Below are 22813 nucleotides of genomic sequence, written 5' to 3' on the forward strand. Positions count from 1 at the left end.
TGAGTTGTATAAAAGAAAATCTTTCAAAATCTTGGACTTAACTACTCGTGTCGATTCTCACATTTATGACAATACACGGTTTGCCACCAACACTGTTTTCTCATTTAAACGTTAATTTTATACTATTATAATCAAGTGGTATGGGCTGCTCGCCGTCATGTCAAGTAGGTCATGGATTGAATAGTGGGCAACCAAAACTTGCACCGGCCGGCGTGCTAATTAATGTTGCAAATACCCACTACCAAATCCTACCGGAAACCTTGAATTGCAACAATATCACGGGTAGAATCGGCCTTTCTTGGTTAATTTTCTATTTTTTCTGTTCAAATGCTGTTAATGAATATTTAAAAATGTTTTTAAAAAAATGGAAATATTTATCCTACCATATTGGGTATCACGTATCGGTTTGTGAAAGCATCGCATCAGTCGATACGCCGGTTCTGGCTGAATCTCGCAACGCGGTCGACCCGGGTTTTGAAAGTCTACACTGCGCCCGTGGTTTTGCTGCCGTGTGACACGGAATGCGACTCACCGGCCCGACGTGAGAACTAAAAGTCTCGATCGTCTGGAACGTATTGAGGACGATCTTCGATTTTCAATTGTCAAAAGTTCAGTGAAGCGACTCTTTTGACTGGGGAACATTTTTCCCAAGCATATATTTTCATTTAAAGTGCAGTCATAATTTTAAATATTGATCTCCGGTTTCTTATTTTCACTTTCATTGGCCGTTTCTTTTCACTAATAGCTGTAAGAAATTTATTAAGAGCTGCCAGAATGCCGCTTTTTTTTTGTATAAAACTGAAAACACTTTCAAATTCTGTAAATCGAGAGAAGCACGTCTTCCATTTTTTTTTGAGCTGGATTTAGTTTGAAATTTTTATTAATAAAAATGAGGTTTAGATCAAAGGATGATGGGTTTTTATTACTTCCTTTATTATAAAAAACTTTTCCTAGTTTGTTTTCTTCACATGAAATTTCCTTAACACAAATGCAGCCTTGGAAAGCTTAAATTAAGAGATACGTCAGCTCTTACAAAAAAATGGAAGTGAGCAACGGCTAAATTCAATTATGGGTTTTCATCATTAAAAAGTGTTTATAATAAAAAGATAAACTGACACTAGTCAAAAATATATATATTTTTCTGCTTGAGTGAGTAAATTTTTTTCGTCGTGAACACAACATTCCTCATAACAATATGCTATCCACAACAGCTCACGTCCTATCTACAATAACTTGGATCAGACGTCTTATCAGAAAATAAAACTCGTAGGCAATAAATTGTTTTGAAATATTAGAAAGGTTATTTTTCAAATATACAAACTGTCGGGCAGTTATTCATAAGTTTCTTTTTTTTTTTCATTGGGAAAGGTGAACCGTTAAGATTCATTTGGCATTGGCTACAATTTGTTATTATTTTATAAATTTATTTAAAGATTGAAGCAAGTTCATGATTCATTAAATTACAATATATTTATATACATATAAATTGAATAATGATCCTTGTTTTTTAAAGTTACCAGGATCGTTTAGTCCAACATAATAGATGGTTAAAAAAAATACAATGAAAAAAATATAAAAATACTTTTGTCATTTAACATAATATTTTTTATTTTCTCCTAATCATTAATTGCTGTTCTCATCAAACTTAGATAGTCAAAGTCACCATTGACTCATCATTATTATTATTATTAGTATTATTATTATTATTATTATTATATAATAACCCTCACATTAAAATTCGGAACACTCTAACGTAAAAGGTTTATCCGAGTTAGTGCCTAATTGATTTGATAAGGATGGTTTAATAATAATTGGCATTTGTTTGTGGTTGTGGAGGAGAAGAAATTGGGTAGTCGGACGGAGCATTCAACACGGTTTACGCTTCAAGCGGGACCTGCTAGTGGTTAATGCATCTCAGCTGTGGATGTGCTGGAGTCAAGTTTTGGTCTTTTCAGAATCTGTGGGATCATAGTCTCATAGAAGATTGGTATCTAACTCCTTCCTGTCTCAATCAGGCAATTTGGATGCGATTCAGTTCAGTCAAAACCCGAATTCGGAATCAGCAAACAAGTTGCATAAGGATACTCCAAGTGCAAATTGGATTAGATCCAAACGAAAATTTCATCAAAAAAATTCCTCGCACACTTCCTTACATATTTTAAATCACGCGTCATAAGATTTGATTAATTGAATATCTTCAGCACAAGCTTACATTTAATATCAAGCTCAAGCCGTAACAAGTTGCGCCTGCGGATCAAAAGGTCCTATTGGTTTTGCTGTTTATGAGTTATCTGATCATTTTTTGACTAATTAATAACATATTAAATGTAAAGTTATCTTTTCAATCTCAAAGTATTGGTTGTGGACAAGATTTTTAATTGCCAGTGGTACCTTATGGTTAGTTACTCTATTTTATTGGGCAGTTCACTATTAGTCTGACTGTAGCCCTAAATGGTATGAATTATTAAATAAGTTGAAAACTAGCTTCCAACCCGATCGAATAGTACTGAAAATATGTTGTCAACGTATTTTCTAGAACAAAAAAGGATTTGAAATATTTTTTGCCCTGTTTTAATATACTTGACTTGTTATGGAATCAAGTTAATTACTTTCCCTTCATCTAATAGTTGACATACAGTTGGCACCATAGAGTAATTGGAAACTTATGTACATAATGTGATTAAATCAAAACACATATATATTTAAAAAAAAAAAAAACTGCCTTCTACTTTGAAGGCTAGCAGGAAACCCAAATGGGTTCGCTTGGTGCACATTGTCAACTTTCTCTTCTAAAATTTTTTTTTATGCATTTCTTAAAACTTGCAGAAAATATGAACATCCATAATTTCTTTTTTAAAATTTTCTGTGGGGACGTAATGCCTGTTACGAGGCAGTGAAAACAAATTAAAGGGCAATGGAAATAATTAAAGATTTTGAGTGCGTATGGTCGATGGTCTGGCAGTGGCGGCGGGTGTCGGTGTAAAGACCGTCGGTTAAGCACCCTTGCGAAGACGGGGCTTCTATACACAACACCGACGGAAGAAGCAGCCGATGAAATTGTATGTGCATGGATAGGTCAAGGAAGGAGGCTTGCATGACGCAGCTTCATACATTTTTGCTCTTCATCCGAGTGCCGCCATGAGGAAGCGTGGAATCGCCATCTAACGCGTCGTAACTTGGAAAGAGACAAGTGGAGGAGACCTGCAAGTATCATTACTTCTTGACTCTCTAAATTGGATTTTAACGTAAAATAATGTTATGCAGTCATCACTCAGTTGCCACAAGCAAATGTTGCGGACTTATTCCGTCGCTTCATGCTTTTCCATGCCCCCTCTCTCTGTATAGAGTACATTGTACATATCATACATAATATATGCATGTGAGCCCATGTTTTTCCATGCCCCTTCTCTTTATATAGAGTACATATGATACATAATATATGCATGTGAGCACATGATTTTCAATGCCCCTCACAATAACTATATATAAAGTTAAAAGAAAAAGAAAAATATATGAATTAATATTACACGACAAAAAGTGTTCATTCTTCTTTTTTTTTTTCTTTAAACCATTCAATTGTTCAAATAATCTTCATGAGTAAGTTGGGTTATTCTGGATAGTTAGAGTCATCATTATTTTCTCAAATCCCTAAACATTTTGAGTTTTGTTTAATCTCTACTATATAAGATTTGTGGATTTCTTCGCCTGTGTTTTGGTGGAGAAATCCTTTAGCTACTCACAATGCATTATCTGTTGCATTGCATGAAGTGATATACTTAACAACATTCACCTCATGAAATATTTTGGCATATATATATATATATATATATAATTCGTTGGACCATTTGATCCGTCGCTAAAAAAATCCTCACTCCGCCCCTAAAAAGATGATTTTTTTTCCCACCGCTAAAAAGAACCGGCCATCAAAATAGAGCAGAGTCCTCTGATATGTTCATATATATAGTGTATAAATTATACGGATAGGGTGTAGACATTAAAAAATAGTAGCAATCACATATTAGTCCCCCTCGAGCAAAATCCTCATACCTCTTTTTTCAATGGGAAAAATTATTATGCTGCCCAGCTGTGACTTTGTAGCACTAGACAAAAGAGAAGCGGTGCTTGCCTTCAAATTTGTTAGCTGTTTCATTTCCAAATGGCCTTATATTATACCACACTTTCACTTCCTTGTGAAAGCTTGTCAAGAATTTATGATTTTGTAGTTAAAATCGTGTCGTATGTTGAATGGTTAAACTGTTCCATGTACCTGGAAAACAATATTCATTTAATTAAGCACTCACATGCGTAAGGCACAACCATTTTGTATGTAATTCTAAAAAGGGTTTCAAATTTTTGGAATGTCTAAAATGTCCCCAGTCCTGGTAACTGTTTATACTTACGGTGCTGCCTTTGTTTTTATGCCAATATAATCATAAAAATGCTTCTTCTTTCATCACTTTGAAAAACCCCGCTCTCGAAAATAAAGCACGTACAGCCTAAAAGAAGTACAGTACTATTTTGGATTTCAAAAGCAAAGATGGAATAGAAGAGACAAGTGAGTGCTAAAATTAGAAGCGTTGAGGTGATTTTACTTCCCCGCGTTTCAAAGCGCTGTAGAACCAAAGAAAAAATTTTCTCAATCTAACATATAAGCTCAAAATCTTAGACACAGCTCAATTTTTTGACATAAACCAATATATAGCTGCATTCACATTTCCTATATGCTTGGGATAGATAGCTGCCAAGTGAGGATCCTCAAGGTCAATAGTTTAGTTAGTAACCGAGGCATGCCAGGACTCTTGCCATGGTCCAAAGTAGGGAATCTGCCAAACCCAGCTTGCCAATCACAAAGGTAGCGTCACCATAATCTTGCATGTTTCAATTTTTCATCATGATTCTTCATGTCATTTCTTGTAGCAAGTACAAATCATATGTTGTCATGAGCCATTTCTGATGGAAATTTGAGTTTGGCCACTAGGGTTTCCAAACAAGACAAAGCTCCAAAAGTTGGGGTTGATTTGTAAATTTAAATTATAAAAAAAATACAAACAGAAACATTTCTTCATAAAAGTAACTGCGCGAGATGATGTTTATATTGAAAAAACAAAGAATTAACGTAAAAACATGATCTAGTTATGAAGATTAACAAAATCAGAGGTCCAAACGCTTTTTTCTGGTTAGGATGTCATATCTATATATATATTTTTTTCATTTTACTTGAGGGAAACCACCACAGGCTTTGAGACTTTGGCACTCGCCTGCATCATAAAACCCCGGAAGGTCATTCCCCTGTGCCCCTTGATCATAGCATGCGTCGGCTTTCATAAGAGGACAACACCAACAGGATTTGAAACAGAGAATGGCCATTGTCCAGCCATTGACCCTTGCAGGTGTGATGTAGAGATTAGAGATTGCGCTCTAATCGCTATGTCAAAATTTATAAGGAAATCCAAAGGAACGTAACAAAGAACAAAAATAAAGGGAAAGCAACAACTGAAGGGAATGCAAAGGGACAAAATTAAATAGGGTTTCATTAAAATAAAGACTTGATTACAAATAAGCCTTAAAGTTCTTTATATAGACTAAAAGCGGATTCTTAGATCTGGACCCAAATAAAAGAAAACAAGAAATAAACTACAAATCCGAAATAAATTACAAATCCTCTTCTACTTCCGCTCCTGCGAGAACTTGGAATTTGGAAAAGCCAAAGGATCACAACACAAGGTCGTTACCTGAAAATGGCTGAGAGGTTGGGTTCTGTATCACGTAAGAAAAATCAGTAGGCCTGGTGGGGCTAAGCTTTCAACACTTCTTATCTCTCTCCCTTGATTGCGATTTGTGCCTAAAATTCCTCAATTTTCGTTGACCATGTGAAGCGGCCAAAAGCCCTGACCTAACTACAACGATTGCTCAAAGGCGTCGCCTTGGAAACTTTGGCCAAACAAAAAAGTTGCACGCATACTGTTTTAAATAAAAGGCCCGGATATGGCTTTGATATTTCGGTTTAATTTCATAGTCGTCCAAGTCCGGCCGATTTCCAGTATACTCTTCGGATCGGAGTTAGTCAGATGGTCGAGCTGGAGCCTCATCTCTTTGACTGGGCTTGGTCAAAGTCAATGATTTCCCCACGTCTTTTCCTATTTTTCCTTCCCCACTTCCTTCTATAGTCAAGCCAATCTTAGGCGCCCACAAGGCTTCCTTTATTAGTTAAGAGTTTATTAAGGACTTTAATTTTGAAGAAGGCTTAAAGGTTTTTTGCCCTGGCACTGTTTTATGCCGACGGACAAGCACCGGAATTGTTATGAAAACCTTGCACTGATTCCCCGGACGACAAAACATTCCGTCACCTGAAGAAGGCTCGCCCCTTTTTCTCTGCTATAGCACTAAGAAGACTTGATGTTGCACACACTCTGACCGGCCCATGAGAAGTTCCTGTCACTAAAGAAATCGCGTTGTTAAAATGCTCTGTATCCGTCATGATCAGTGAAGATCAATGGTCGCCGTCGTGAGTAGTACTATCAAAAATGATAAAATTTCGCGAGAATGCTTAGAATAAACCCGATATCCGATATTGGCATTGTTAAGAGCACATGGCAGATAGATCGCCATACCTGCCCTCCTTACTTGTCCTTGAAATTCTATCGATCTGTCACGATCGATAGATGCACCACCGAAAAATCTTACATGCAAGAAGAGAACAAACTTACGTAAAAGACATGAAGTCTGAACGCAGGCGGCCCACATGTTGCGAGTAAATGAACCGATAATCGAACATTAACTGTACTTCCTAATTAGTCCTAAAAGTGGCAGAAACTAATTCGTCCCCCAATCTACTGATAATAAAATCAACAGCTAGCAGATCCAGTACTGAGCATCCCCCAAAACTTAACTAAGGATCTACCTAGTCATTGAAGATAAATTCAAGTTCTTCCTAGTCCTTGAACCAAACCAAACCATTCCCGGGGACTTGTCATGGCCTACTTAATTAATTAAGTACTATTCAAATTGAGGATGTATCCGAATCTACGATTTTTTATCAACGGGAAGGAGCAGACGGTCGTAAACATTTGGAAACAGGAATAGTCTTTTTCTTTTCTTGGTTGAAGAATTATGAATTGAAGATCGATTCACGGGTAGTTCACTATGAGCAATCTAATTATCAACCTAAAAATCACTGCCAACTTAAAGAGTAGGTGAAGGGGATATGAGGAACAAGGCGAGTCATCAATTTAACGTTCTCCCATGTAAACGCCCATTAATTATTTGACGAGTTTGGAGTAACACTCAGAACCACGGACCCACTGTGCGTCTATGTGAGAGGAAGAGAGGGGGGGAGAGAGAGAGAGGACGCGTCTTTTCCCAAGTCGACTCCGTATAAGAACAAAGCCATCACAGTTACATAAGAAATCAATGGCTCCCCCCGTCTGCCACACCTGTCTATATAAACCCAGCTGCTCCTTCCTCCACTCTCACACCGTTACAGGATTGGAAAGAACTCTCCAAGAGTTCGAACATGACTACTCTCTGCACCACCACCATCGTCCTCCTCTTCACCACTCTCATCTCCATTGCCTTCGCACAGAACGGCACCAGCCAAATCTCCCCAGCCAACGCCTGCAGCGTCACCACTGACCCTGCCTTCTGTAAGTCCGTCATACCTCCTCAGACGCGCTACAACCTCTACGGCTATGGCCGGTACCTGGTCAAGAAGTCCCTGGACCAGTCAGCGAGCTTCTCTTCCCTCATTGACCAAACCATAAGACAGAAGTCCAGCCTTACTGCGGAGGCGCTAAGCGCGCTCAGGGATTGCTTGTTCCTCTCCGATCTCACCACCGACTTCTTGGTCACCTCCACGAGCACCCTCAACTCCACCGACTCCACCACCCTTCAGGACAATCAAGGTGACGACGTCCACACCCTTCTGAGTGCCATAGTTACGAACCAGCAAACTTGCTACGATGGCCTCAGCCAGGCCTCCTTCCTCAAAAGCGGGAACTCGATCTATGCACCACTTATTAATGGGTCACAGCTCTACAGAGTGTCCCTAGCTATGTTCACCCACTCCTGGGGGCCTAAACACCGGCACAGGCGAGCCGGGAAGCCCGCGGTTCGCAAGCTTCTCGCCGATTTGAAGGTCGGCCATGGCGGTTTGCCGAGCTGGGTGAACCCGGGCATCTTAGGGCTCAAGAGAAGGATGGCTCTTGACACTGGTAGTGTGCTGGTGCAAACCATCGTTACCGTTGCCCAGGACGGCAGTGGAAATTACAGTACCATCTCCGAGGCGGTTGCTGCCTCCCCAAATAGCACTCTGCCGAGCAAGGGTTACCATGTCATCTACATAAAGGCTGGGGTGTACCAGGAGTATGTGTCCGTGGACAAGAAGAAGAAGAACTTGATGATGGTAGGGGATGGCATCAACCAGACTATAATCACAGGCAATCGCAGTGTGGGAGATGGCTTCACTACGTTCAACTCCGCCACTCTTGGTAATTAAACTCTTTCGCGTTCTTCTCCTCCTTCCGTCTTGATCTTTATTCGATGTTCGAGTGCAGGAAAGACATTTTTACCATCGACCTCATCTCGGCCGTATTAATCCATTCCTGTGGATGCAAACGGCGTATAATGTTTTTGTCGGTCAGATCCAGATCAGATCCAGTACACCAAAATTTATGGCCATACCCACAGACTATATCCGAACCGTTTGACCACTACAATGTGATGAAACGAGTTTGCCCTTCTCTTTCTTGGGAACAATTCCCTGAATCTTTTCTGTGTCAAAGATTTTTGACGTCTTGTGTTCGACCAAGGGGGCCCAACCAAGATCTAGAAAAAATCATCGGTCTGTGAAGTTTTTCTTTTGTATTCAGACGCCTCCCCTGTACTAGAACATGGTGTGACTGTCCTTCAATTAGCTTGCAATCGCTTGATAATGAAACATGGGGTCCCTGGTTCTTGGATGTCAACCCGACGCCGGGCCCGCTGTCTAGTCATCTGGTTAAAAAGCTGATTCTCTAAGAAAATTCTGCTCACGTGTATGACAAATATTGAGGCCCGGTCCTGTAGGGGTGTAGATAGGCATACATTTGTTTTCTAGTTCCTTTGCCATCTTTATCAAACAAGGGGCGAAAAGCCATAGGTCTAGATCATTGTTGCCGCGACGGTTAATTCATTGAACACAGCACGAGCAGTCGGCTAATGAGGGGACCCACTCTTTGCACTGTAAAATAGGAATTAACAAGATATCAACAATTATTTTCTTTCGAGATGAATCTCCTATCATTCTATCCTGCTAATAACTTTTCGATATATTAATACGTAAAAGCATGGCTTTTATCTGCAGCAGCATTTACCAAGCCAAAATAAAAGACATACTCTGAATGTCTGATGTGTACTTCCTTATTTGTGAAGCCGTGGTAGGGCCAAATTTCATCGGATGGGACTTTACGGTGCAGAACACGGCAGGCCCAGCCAAACATCAGGCCGTCGCTGTCCGGAACGGTGCTGATCTCTCCACGTTCTACCGCTGCAGTTTCGAGGGTTACCAAGACACTCTCTACACACATTCCCTCCGTCAATTCTACAGAGAATGCGACATCTACGGCACCGTAGATTTCATCTTCGGCAACGCGGCTGTTGTCTTTCAAAACTGCAACCTCTACGCCCGGCTGCCCATGTCCGGCCAGCAGAACATGTTCACGGCCCAGGGCAGAACCGATCCCAACCAGAACACAGGCACCTCCATAATCAATTGCTCCATATCAGCAACTGCAGATCTATCTGCCAATGGCCAGATCAAGTCGTTCTTGGGTAGGCCGTGGAAGAACTATTCGAGAACGGTTTACATGGAGTCTGTCATCGATAGCGTGATTGACCCATCTGGCTGGGCGCCGTGGTCCGGTGATGATTTTCTGAGCACCTTGTACTACGGGGAGTACAGCAACACGGGGCCGGGATCTAACACCAGCAGCAGAGTGACATGGCCCGGATATCATGTCATGAGTTCAACTGATGCCTCCAACTTCACGGTGACAAATTTCGTGGAAGGTGATGTGTGGTTGCCTGCTACTTCTGTGCCTTTCTCTGCTGGCCTCGCTTGAGGAGATGGGACTCATTAGTTAGATGGCTATTATGGCTATAACTTATTACCTTGCCCTGTGGCAAAACAGGGAGCTTGGTGCTTGATGTTTTTTTTTGTCCTTCGCTTAGATTCAAAATACGACAGGCCTCTTCGAAACTCGGCGGTCACGTGTAGCATAGCATCAGAAAGTCTTAAAGTTCACAGTTGTAATGTGGTTAGGTTGCAAATTTATTTTACCGTTCTTTTATTTACTATGTTAAATATTTAATGGTCCTAAGACAAGAAGCAGAATGAGTTGGGAACATGACATATGCAATGGAATATCAGGCCAAAAGAGATCAGAAAAATGAATAGGTTCTTTTTGTTTTCATGTACCTTTCTTTTTAAAGGAGTTGAAAGGGAAAAAAATATCTTGCGAGCACGTCTTTCACTACAACAGAATATATATGTTACAAATTATAATGAAGCCCTTTAGACGTCCATCGTTGAATGTTTTCTGCACGAGAATCTTAGCTCCCAGCGAAGGACAGCAAGAGGACTTGAAAGCGTTGTTATCAAAGGCAGTCTGTGAAATCGAATTGATTGAACTAGTTGATTCAGTGAATCTGCCGACTTTGAACCGATTCAATACAGAAAAAGCCCATTACCAAGGCCAATTAACATACAAACTCAATAATTAAAAACTAGTCAAAAGGTGGCTCGTGGTACTCTTGAACCAGCTGATTTTGCTACCAATTTGCCTGGAAGCAAGGGTGGAGTCAGGAAACAGTCTAACTTCGGCCAAACTAACCTCAATCTAAAAAATACATTGTACAACTAAAATTTTTTAAATTTTTTAATGTATTTTTTTTTCAAATAATTAAGGTGGCGCTCTGGCCTACGTGTCTCCTCCCCACTCCCCACATCTGGGTAGGGCCAAACTGAACCCCAATCTAAAAAATACATTACACAACTAAAATTTTTTAAATTTTTCAAGTTATTTTTTCAAATAATTGGGGTGACGCATTGGCCTAGGTGCCTCCTCCCTCAAAGTGTTTTACAGGAAAACCTCTTATGCGCTCCATATATGCTTCAAGAACGACCAGCTTGGAATGCCTGGGATTCCATGTGCTTCTAAAGCAGGATTTTTGTTCAACATTCCAATTAGTCCACTTTATCATCCCAGAATCCCATTTGGGAATCAGAAATCTGGGCCATGAGGCGCTACCAAATGATAAAACCAAAAAAAAAAGTACTCATAAATAAAACTAAGTGATTTTTCAGAAATGTTAATGCGGCAACATATATTTTCTATATTGACATATATATACTATATCAATAATTGATTCCTATAAGCGTATAGATTCTATGCAGCGATAAATATTTTCCATGACCGTCTACTTGTTCAAGAAATTTTTTTTTTTTTTTGCAGTATATAAATTTAACAATAACGTTTTAAAAATTAAATGAATCTCTTGTAAAGGGGTAAAACTTCCAAAGATCCAATACAAAATAGACTACCTAATTATAGTTTTAACATTTACATTCATTATCATTTATTTTAGCTTTATCGAAGTTTTCTTGATCATACGAGTTTTGACGAATATATTAAAAATCGTGAATCAAGCACACGTCGTATAAAAGTGAAAACAACAGATTCGACTGCCAAACGTGCGGTCTCCATTGCCCTGGCCACCATCAACAGAAGCACGCCTCTTTGGTCATATAGCAGCGAATCTTACCTGGTCCGCCTAATTCCAGGGCAACGTTGAGGGAGAGTCATGCGTCCTCGACGTAGTCTCCACTTGTGCGGTCATTTACGCCACCCTTCTTTTTAGTCTCTCGACGCCTTAATATAGGAACGCAAGAAAGAAACCAGCAGCTGCAACGCTTTGAAGAAAACATCCAACATTTTCGTAAACAAGATCCTTACCAACGACCATGCACCTCATTTGACCCTTTGAACTCCCTCTCTTCATCTCTCTCTCTCTTTCTGCAAAGCTGAAACAACGAAAGCCACAAATCCTCCTACTAGGGCACACACCTCAACCATTCAACTCCGTTCCTTCTTCCCTATATATACATATATGGAACCAGTCAGCCACTTCCATCCATCTCTAAATCAATTGCCCGCTCTCTTGAACAAAGGAAAAAGAAAAGAGAGAAAAGATGTCATCCTTTCGAGGATACGGTGAAGCCTCCGGTGGAGACGGTGGCAAGAAGAAGAAGATCGCCATCATATCAGTCGCTTCCGTCGTCCTCTTGGCCATGGTCGTCGCCGTCTCCGTTGGCGTGTCCAAGAACCACGGTTCCGGTGGGGACTCCGGCTCCGCGGAGGATATCAGCCCGTCATATAAGGCCATCACCGCGATATGCCAACCCACGGACTATAAGGAAGCCTGCGTCACCCAGCTCAACGCTGCCGCCGGCTCAAACGCCAGCACCGACCCCAAGGACCTCGTTAAGCTCGCCTTCAAGGTCACGGTGGACCAGATCCACAAGGTCCTCAACCAGTCGGCGTTGTTGCAGGAGGCGGAAAAGGACTCGAGAACGAAGCAGGCGCTCGACAGTTGCGGGGAGCTCATGGACTCCTCCATTGCCGATCTCGAGAAGTCCATCGAACAGATGGGTAACATCGATCTTTCTGATATCGATGACCTTCTAGAGAACCTCAAAACGTGGCTCAGCGCCACCGTCGCCAACCAGGAGACGTGCCTCGATGGATTCCAGAACACCACCGGCGACGTAGGCGAGAAGATGAGGAGCTTAATGAAGACGGCAGGCCAACTCAGCAGCAACACCCTCGCAATCGTCGACGAGATCTCCTCGATCCTGACCAACCTGAATATCCCCTTCCTGACCAAAAACCGCCGACGCCTCCTCTCGGACGATGGGCTCCCCTCGTGGGTGTCGCCTGCAAAGCGGAGACTGCTCGAAGATCCGACCAGCAGCATTAAGCCTGATGTTGTGGTGGCCAAGGATGGAAGCGGGCAGTTTAAAACAATCAGTGATGCACTCGTGAGCGTGCCTAAGAGGCAGAACACCACCTATGTGGTATACGTGAAAGAAGGAGTGTATGAGGAGCTGGTTCAGATCAACAGGACCATGACCAATCTCATGTTGATGGGTGATGGACCAACCAAGACCAAGATCACCGGAAACCTGAATTTCATTGATGGAACTCCCACCTTCAAGACCGCCACAGTCGGTGAGTGCATCCTTCTTCCTTCCTTAATGCCCTGAAGCTTTGGTTAGCCAGACTTAGGACTACATGGCCGGCCCATATTCGGGTAACTAAAATATAATAAATAAGAATCGTATTGGGTCGAATTTGATGGCGAAAAGGAAATTAATCACAAAACCGTTGTCCAATCGGCTGCATCCGCCAGAACCTTGCGTAGAACATGCACTTAAGTGTTTAAAAATTTCGAGTTCAAATCCAAGTCTCTGGTGATCAGGCGGATGTAGCTCTTTTTCATTGAAACAGAAGCAGGCGCCACCCTTGTTTGGATATAAATATGATAGATTATTCCAAGTCCCTGGTGATCAGGTGGATGTAGCTCTTTTTTATTGAAACAGATGCAGGCGTCACCCTTGTTTGGATATAGATTATATGATAGATTATAAGATCAAAACTCAGACGCCTGATGTTTGGTATCTGTTGTTCTGTTCTTTTAGTGGTCGTTGGAGATGGATTCATGGCAAGGGACATTGGATTCGAGAACAGCGCCGGCGCCGCGAAGCACCAAGCTGTGGCCCTCCGGGTGGGAGCGGACATGTCCATCTTCTACAACTGCCAGATGGACGGCTACCAAGACACTCTCTATGCCCACACCAAACGCCAGTTCTACCGGGATTGCACCATCTCCGGCACCATCGACTTCATCTTCGGTGACTCCATTTCCATCTTCCAGAACTGCAAGCTCGTGGTGAGGAAGCCGATGGAAAACCAGCAGAACATCTGCACTGCACAGGGAAGGAAGGACAAGAGGGAATCCACCCTCATCGTCCTCCACAACTGCACCTTTACAGCGGAGCCCGACTACTACCCGTTTAAGGACCAACTCCCGACCTACCTGGGAAGGCCATGGAAGGAGTACTCGAGGACCATCATCATGCAGTCATGGATGGACGACATCGTGCAGCCTGCTGGGTGGAAGGAATGGATGGGAGATTTCGGCCTCAGCACGCTCTTCTACGCTGAGTTCGACAACAGGGGCCCTGGTTCCAAACTGGACGGGAGGGTCAAGTGGGCGGGAGTCAGGACCCTGACAGCCGCAGATGCAGCCGCATACGCACCTGATGCAATCTTCCAGGATAACGAGTGGATTAAGAAAAGTGGCGTGCCTTACACCGGTGGCCTTCTGCCTCTTGCTTCCCCCGACCAGCAGCTCCCAGCGGCGCCCGCTGAATCACCAAACTAGTGAACCGAACTAGGGCTCAGTTCCTAGAAGGCTTTCTTTGGTGTGAGAAAGAGAAAGAGAGAGGGGTTGATGGTTCTCTTTGGGCAAAATAAGACTGCAGGCCTAGATATTGGACAAAGCCGTGGGAAAGATCTCTTCGTTTTTGTTTCAAATTTGTTAATCCTCATTTCTTTATGGCATGTATAATAAACACATTGAAATATATTTCAGATACAAATTTGTTGCATGATGGTTTTGTTTTCACTGATACAACGCCTTTAGCAGAGTGGGTGTCGTTTAAAGGGCGTTCTTACAAAATTTATGGAACACCTTCATATTACCAATTAAGCAAAAGTAAGTTTTAAAGATTGGGGTAGGTTGGTGCACTGGATAAAAGACTGTGCATGTACTATTTGGGTATATAAACTTGGATTGGATGTTTGGATGACAAGTGAAAAACTTAGTTTAGAGGTAAGAATTAGTCTTACCTGAAAAACCGGGAAGGAGGTAGTTTTTTAGGCATTCATGAAAACCTGGTTTTGGCAAAAACCCAGTTTCAATGTCATCCAAACGTTCTTGAATTGGTGTTTTGAGGCAAAACCAAGTTTTGTCTCCCAAAACATGGTTTTAGGTTGTCAGCCAAACACCCCCAAAGGTTTATATGGAACACTTGATACAGCCATTTGATTGAAAGTAAAATTTTCATCTATTAGTGCACTAATAGCTCAATTTGGATATTATAAAAAACACTTCTAAGATGGATCTTGCGATGCAAGCTTGCTGGGAGTTGGCATCCCTCCTTTTATTCATTGACGAATAAAAAGAATCAACAGCAATAAAAAACAGACGAAAGTAACAGGAGATCACTTTACAATAAGGCTTCGTTTAGCCATTTGGTAAAGTGATCCCATTCTATGAAGGCAAACATCTCGAAGATTTCATAAGTATATCTCAATTTTTATATATCTTAAATAAATGCAAGATTGATGTACCATAAACACATCACTAGCAGTCTTATCAACATCGATTGTTATATTGTTTCAGTTTCTTGACGGCATAATACTAGCTAATATGCTTTATTCTTAAATATTTAAAAAATACAATTGCGTAGTATTATGGTGTATATTCGCCGGCTCCATTTCGATATGTGGTCAGTATAATCTGAATTGTCCGACACGAGCAAGTATTACAAGACAAATATTAACAACACCGACCATTAAAGCTAGTGCGTCTTCCCACTACCAAATGAATTCCATTGTATAAAATGTCAATATGGGTGGGGAAATAGAAGTCGTTATTCAACTTGCTGGTTAAAGGAGGATACGTTCGGTTTCGCCGTAATCAATTCAGAATCAAATTATCTGTCATAATGTAAAAGATGTTGCTGACAGGATCAACTTGTTTCTTTTTGCCTAAGATGCCAAACCAAAAATTGTTATGCGAGTTGCTTTCTCTAACAATTCAAACCGTCTATAGCGGTGAAATAACCCATCGGTATAGGCTAAAGCAACGTCCACACGTTCACAAAAGTGTCAAAATTTAGTGACGCAATTTTCACATCAATACAACTGATTTTCAGTGGCATTTAATACTTCATGCCCCTAAAAATTACTTCTTATTAATATAGTACAGAAAAATTAATAAAAATATCGGGAACACTACCTTCGCTGACGTTCCTATAAAAGAGATTGTTACACAACCTTTAGGTACGCTCATTTTTATTTACGTTTTCTCATGTCGGTAAAATCCTTTTTTTTTTGTTTTTTGTAAGGGCAGAAACTCAAAGATCGCTTGGCCTTCCCAAAGTTCTATGTAAATCCATAAGAATTAAATGACCAAAATGCCCCTAAACATGAAAGCATAGAGATGAAAGGAGAGATCTTCCTAAAGTTGGAAAAGGGCGACAAGCCCAAAATATCTTTAATGGCATGTTCGTAGCCGAACCTTGGCCGTGCTGTGTGTCCTTATACACGTTACAATGCGGGTCAAGTGGGTGCACGCCCACATTCCATCTGTGGGTGAGTCCGCGAGCGGGTACATGAAGATTTGACGCACCCAATGTCAAACCGGTGGAATGGCAGAATAGAATAGAATGCTTCGTCGGGTTTTTTTTGTTCCTCGCATCAAACATCAGCTTACAATTGCTTGAGCTGACATTTGAAAAAGGTTGCAAACTTGGAACCTGGTTTAAATATGAATGAACATGGATTTATAATCGAGCTCCTAAAAGGTTCCTCAGCGCTTGAATCCAAGATTATTTGAGAGCCTTGCCTTGCTTCCGAATCTTAAAGGTACTTCTATATTTGGGTACTCTGTGTTCGAACTATCAACTATAAATATATGATGACTCAAATCTAACCGATCATGCATTCAGCATGTCAAATCATAATCGCTTTTCATCACGCTTCAAAAAAGCTATGAACCCGACATTGGATTGTGGACAACACAGTGTATATATAACTGCTGAAACTTTTCCAAAACAGACGCTATTTTTCACTCAGTTCGCACACATGGAGGATTATGTCTGCTAAATGGAAGATGCATTTGGCTGCATAGTGTTGAGAAACTCGGTTGACTAATTTCTTAAATAAATCAAGTGCAGACCAACAAAAAATAGAACTTATAAACTAAATCAGTTTTTATCTCAAGCTGCACAAACTCAACACACACACATATATCACCCTTTAAAATATATATATATATATAAGGGTGACTTTAACTTTTTAGAAAACTACAACTATTTAATTAGGTCATCCAATCTATCATGTTGAAAGACCTTTAAAAGAAAAACAAAGAGAAAAAACAACAAGGGGAAAGAGGTGATGGGTTATATAAGCAAACATCATATAAGTAATTCTTATAGCCTTTAATGAGAAAGGGACCCTTTGGGGGCGTTTTTGATCACAAGAACGCTGAGTGGCAGAGTGTTTTGAAGCGCATTTTAAAAATGGACAAACAAATTTCCGTGGAATATTGCATTTGAAAGAACATTGTGTTGCTATTGCTCTTTCAATAACAGAAGGTCATCTCTCTCGACTCCGTCTTTAGCTTAATTGTGGGCTTCTCTGCCTTGCTATTTCCCTGTCGTCCATTTTTGGCAATCAAAGTTGTTCTCCCGCAGGCTTGCACCGGAAACAACGAGAACATGCTAAACAATTCCTTTTACTAAACAAAGGCAACACTCAACGGTTTCAGCGAGGGCGGAGTTAGTTTTCCTTTTCAAACTTTAACGCCATTCATTCTTCGATTCGATGAAAGGCTTCCCTCAACTCTAGGGATCCATCTTTCTCTCCAGTTAACTACAGCCACTCAATCACTTCCTTCCTTCCACTATAAATTCCGATTCTGTCAGCCATTGTGATGAGAGAAAACATCTCCCCATATCGCACAAAGGGAGGGGGGAAGGAAAATCACCCCGTTCTTCTTTTCCAATAAACTTTCTCTCTTTTCCCTCTCTTTCATTTTGTTTTCACACATCAGAAAAGAAAGAAAAAACCCCCCTCAAAAAAAATGTCGTCAAAACGCATCGCCATCGTATCGGTGGCCTCCGTCGTCCTCTTGGCCATGGTCGTAGCCGTGTCCGTCGGCGTGTCCAAGGGCCGCTCCGGCCACAGCTCCGGCTCCACTGAGGAGATCAGTCCCTCGTATAAGGCCATCACCTCAATCTGTCAGCCCACCGACTACAAGGACGCATGCGTCTCCGAGCTGACCGCAGCTGCTGGCTCCAACACTACCGACCCCAAGGACCTCGTCAAGATCGCCTTCAAGGTCGCCATAAATGAGATCCACAAGGTCCTCAACCATTCGACGCTGTTGCAGGAGGGAGCGAAGGACTCGAGAACGAAGCAGGCGCTCGACAATTGTGGGGAGCTCATGGACTACGCCATTGCTGACCTCCAAAAGTCCATCGAACACGTCGGTACCATCGATCTATCAAACATAGAAGAGCTCGTCGACGACGTCAAGACGTGGCTCAGCTCATCCGTCACCTACCAGGAGACCTGCCTCGATGGATTCGAGAACACCACCGGCAACGTCGGTGAGAAGATGAGGAGCATCATGAAGACCGCCGGCGAGCTCACAAGCAACGCCCTCGCCATTGTCGATCAGGTCTCCAGCGTCTTCACCTCCCTCGATGTCCAGTTCCTCAAAAACCGCCGCCTCATGTCGACGCCAGACGTCGGCGAGGATGGGTTCCCCTCGTGGGTGTCGGGCGGAAAACGGCGGCTGCTCAGTGTCCCGACCACCAGCATCGTGCCCGATATTGTGGTGGCCAAGGACGGGAGCGGTCAGTTCACTACCATTAGCGACGCACTTGACGCTGTGCCTAAGGTGAGGAACGGCACCTTTGTCATATACGTGAAGGCTGGTGTCTATGAGGAGTACCTTCAGATCAACAGGACCCTGTCTCACCTCATGTTGATGGGAGACGGACCAACCCAGACGAAGATCACCGGAAACAAGAACTTCATCGATGGCACTCCCACCTTCAAGACTTCCACCGTTGGTAAGTAGAATCTAGACCACCATGCCAGCACCCAGTCCACCTGCATTATTATCTTTTCTTTTAATTCGCTTAACTGTAGATCGCGATTAAAAGTCTCGACTGACTGCTTATGCATTTAATTATGTGTGTGTTGGACAGCTGTGATCGCGGAGGGGTTCATCGCAAGGGACATCGGATTCGAGAATAGCGCCGGCGCCGAAAAGCACCAAGCCGTGGCCCTCCGCGTCGGAGCTGACATGGCCATCTTCTACAACTGCCAGATGGACGGCTACCAAGACACTCTGTACGCCCACACCAACCGCCAGTTCTACCGGGACTGCACCATCTCCGGCACCATCGACTTCATCTTCGGCGACTCCATCGCCGTCTTCCAGAACTGCAAGATCGTGGTGCGGAAGCCGCTGGACAACCAGCAGAACATCTGCACTGCACAGGGAAGGAAGGACAGGCGCGAGCCCACCATCCTCGTGCTCCAGAACTGCACCATTACCGCAGACCCTGAGTACTACCCACTGAGGAACAAGCTCCCCACCTTCCTTGGGAGGCCATGGAAGGAGTACTCCAGGACCATCATCATGCAGTCGTATCTGGACGACCTCGTGCAGCCCGCTGGTTGGATGGAATGGATGGGAAACTTCGGTCTGAACACGCTCTTCTACTCTGAATTCGACAACAGGGGTCCTGGTTCCAGCACCGCTTCGAGGGTCAAGTGGAGGGGAATCAAGTCCCTTTCAACCGATCACGCGACCAAGTTCACCGCCGATAAACTCTTTCTGGGAGCTAGATGGGTCAAGCAAAGTGGCGTGCCCTACACCGGCGGCCTGTTGCCTCTCAGCTCCGCAGACGGCGCTACCCATTAACTGAAACAAGCAGATTCAATTAATTAAAGTGCCCATCTGGCTTTTGGAGATGTTATTCCTTGGAAGCAAAGCAAAATAAGAATGTAATCCTCGAGGTTGGATAAAATAAACGAAAAATGGCCTTTGTTCGTCATTCCATTACTGCTTAATCTTTTTCCATTTTGGTACTTTTTTTTTCCATTTCCTTGGTCGTAATGTTGACAATGATACTGATGAACATTTTTGTTTCTAATGGCTTCGGCTTCCTTTCGCTGGCATGGCCATTTTCAAACAATCAGCGCCTAGTTAATATTGAGACGGGTAGATAAAAGGAAGTTACTTCGGTTCAGGTGGCTAGTGGCTAAATGTAAAAAAATTCAAGCTTTTTATTATATATATATATATATATACACGATATCCTCGTTCCAAATTGATTAACTCGGTTCCCTTAACCGGCAGGCTGCCCGATTCAAATTCAAAACCGATTTAGATGACGCGGATCCTTGTACGCTATCCATTTGTATTTGAATACGGGAGCTAGCCTTTTACTAAGTCGCCACAAATTAGGCAAATTAAAAGATAGATTTTCGGCATTGAAACGTTCAGCCAACACCTGGCCTGTTACTTCAAACTAATCTTCAGATGTGCATTGAATGGGATATCTAGATTCAGGACAGGATCAGATAAACACTATGTTGTACCTCTTGTTTGGATTCAGATCAAAAACCTTTCTGGGTAGAATCTACATGTAAAAGGATTTTTAACCATTTTTTCTGGGATCCACATCCATAGAACTGTGGATTTGGGTTTTGGTTCAATGAAAGTTCAGTTCACGCCTAACACGTTTATGTCTGTCCCAGAATATAATTGGCCCCGCGAAACTTCAAAATGCAGGGTATTAAATTAAAGAACAAACAACAAAAATATATAGTAAACAATATGAAACTTGCAAAGGAAAAAATAAAAGGGTATGAGCAAGTGGAGTTACGGTTGCAAGCATGCTCAGGATCTGAATAAAGATTTTTTCAATTTATCATGAGACCGCTGAAGCTTTTTACGGGAACTTGAGGCGCCCACAAATACTCTGTCTCTCTTTCTGGCGCGGAATAGACCTCATTCCCCTCCTGCCCATGTAATTCCGCAATCGGTGGCCCTGCCAAGATCAACGGCTCTTTTCTCTGCCCAACGGCTAGTTTGGCACGATTCGTTTGATTTCCGGACAACGTATCTGATGACTTGAAACTCTTTTGTTTTCAGAGAATTTCAAGTGAACTTGGCATTTGCAGATAATGTCGATCTCATTCAACACTTCCTTCGTCATGGATTCCACCAAGAACGTACATAATTGTTTAGTCGCCAAATTGAACAGTAGAGAGATTTTAGTTTGCTTCTGTAATATAATTTGGCGTACCTGCCAACGTCTAGAAATTAGAAAAATGATTTCTTCAAAGATCGACAGACCGTAAACTGATCGGCAGAGATTGCCACGATTACACCTAAAGAAACAAAATAACCATTTAAAATGAAGGCTCAGATGCAAGTAATTCATTTAGGAGAAGTGAAGGCTCTTATTAAAACGAAAAAGAAACTATGTAAACTTCTAAGCTGATATCGACGGACAGGATCTTCGTTTCGACATCAAAATTTAACGCGCTGTACTCATTTTCGCCACACCACCTTCCTGACAGAAAGAGGGACATTCTCAAGTACAAAAAATGATAAGTTTAATCTTGAGTTTTTCCTCAACAAGTTTCATTATTTCTGTTATATAACATGACACACTCAAGCCACAGTGATCAATTTACCCTATATTTCCCATTGCAGAAGAGACACTCGAACCATCTGAAGTGAATCTACAAAGAACAGGAAAAGAAGAAACACAAAAAAGCACCTAAAACGAAGAGGGGAAAGGGCCAAAAAGCAAAGGATTTTAAAGAAGGGAGGGGACGGGGGTCCAATCTCTCTTCGTAATATGCTAAGTGACCAAGTAGATGGGGGCGGTGGGGGTAGAGAATCGGCAAGGGTCCATGTTGAACTCCTTCAGGCTGAGATACGGGACATTGAATTCCCCATCTTCTGCTGCTCTTCCCCTGCCTGCCGGCAGGCTTCTCCGGCGAGGAAAAGCGTCGGCCGAGCCATAAATCGGGGCGGGACACGCCCTGATGGTCGAGGGACCATCACCAAGCTTGATCCTTCTAATGTCATACGACGAAGGCAATGAAGTCCGTGGCTCGAACCTCCTCCTCATCTTCCAGAAGAAAACGAGGGTTCGGTTCCACCATCGTCTCACCTTTCCGATCTTCTTGAGGCTATTTCTTTCTCTTCCTCCTCTTGCTAGTGAATTCTGTACCTGCAGACTCTTCATTGAGGGGCTCGTGGTCGTGGAGGCTCGCCGTCCAAATGCCATTGCTACTTTTCGGTTCCTTTTTGTCTTTTCGAATACCTACATCATTAAAAATTAGAAAGCATAATCAAGAGCGGCAGCCTGCGGCAACAGCAAGAAGAGAAGAAGAAGAAGAAGAAGAAGAAGAAACCTGCAAATTTATCTGAGGGTCTAGACCGTGATCGCCAAAATGGGAGCGCTGAAGGGCAGTGAATACTGGAGATGTGGCTGCCATCCTCTGTTTGATCTTTACAATCCTTCAAGACAGTAGTGACGAGAAGAAAAGTCCCTGCAGGTTCTTATTTCTTTTTGAGGAATAGGCTTCTTTGACGTGGAGAGAGAGAGAGAGGGAGCGGTTAAAATACTGCATCCATGAAGTGGTGCCGCCCTTTTGGTGGCTGACTGGGGAAAAATGCATAACAAAGGAAATTGGTGGCAGTCGAAGTGAACAGGGACACCTTGGCTGTTGACAGCGCCAGGATTCTTTCTACCGTGTTTGCTTTTGTCTCTTGATCTTACCTGGGGAAACTTATATTAAAGGCCTTAGTTTTCAGTCATAATCTGAAAAGGGAAAGCCACGTTTGCTCGCTATCTCTTTCAACTCTGACACGCTATAACGCCGAG

At 42.4% G+C, this 22813-nt stretch overlaps 4 protein-coding genes across 4 annotated transcripts; 3 read left to right on the forward strand and 1 right to left on the reverse strand.

Moving 5' to 3' along the window:
* Positions 1–5738: 5738 nt before the first annotated feature.
* LOC116262702 (pectinesterase-like) lies at positions 5739–10325 on the forward strand. The gene is made up of 3 exons (XM_031642184.2): positions 5739–5749; positions 7396–8486; positions 9409–10325. The coding sequence occupies exons 1-3, from the start codon at positions 5739–5741 to the stop codon at positions 10095–10097; spliced, it is 1791 nt and encodes a 596-aa protein (XP_031498044.1). The 3' UTR covers positions 10098–10325.
* Positions 10326–12149: 1824 nt separating this feature from the next.
* On the forward strand, positions 12150–14692 carry LOC116262847 (putative pectinesterase/pectinesterase inhibitor 28). Its single transcript, XM_031642368.1, has 2 exons — positions 12150–13265; positions 13736–14692. The coding sequence occupies exons 1-2, from the start codon at positions 12227–12229 to the stop codon at positions 14479–14481; spliced, it is 1785 nt and encodes a 594-aa protein (XP_031498228.1). The 5' UTR covers positions 12150–12226; the 3' UTR covers positions 14482–14692.
* A 3141-nt stretch (positions 14693–17833) lies between these two features.
* LOC116262799 (probable pectinesterase/pectinesterase inhibitor 21) lies at positions 17834–19960 on the forward strand. Its single transcript, XM_031642303.1, has 2 exons — positions 17834–18967; positions 19106–19960. Exons 1-2 carry the CDS (start codon positions 17971–17973, stop codon positions 19825–19827), a joined length of 1719 nt encoding a protein of 572 aa, XP_031498163.1. The 5' UTR covers positions 17834–17970; the 3' UTR covers positions 19828–19960.
* Positions 19961–21522: 1562 nt separating this feature from the next.
* Positions 21523–22675, reverse strand: LOC116262970 (uncharacterized). The gene is made up of 2 exons (XM_031642525.2): positions 22341–22675; positions 21523–22249 (listed from the first exon to the last, which is right to left on the reverse strand). Exons 1-2 carry the CDS (start codon positions 22422–22424, stop codon positions 21782–21784), a joined length of 552 nt encoding a protein of 183 aa, XP_031498385.1. The 5' UTR covers positions 22425–22675; the 3' UTR covers positions 21523–21781.
* Between the last annotated feature and the right edge of the window lie 138 nt (positions 22676–22813).

The sequence above is a fragment of the Nymphaea colorata genome, chromosome 10, assembly GCF_008831285.2.
Source record: "Nymphaea colorata isolate Beijing-Zhang1983 chromosome 10, ASM883128v2, whole genome shotgun sequence".
Lineage (NCBI taxonomy): Eukaryota > Viridiplantae > Streptophyta > Magnoliopsida > Nymphaeales > Nymphaeaceae > Nymphaea > Nymphaea colorata.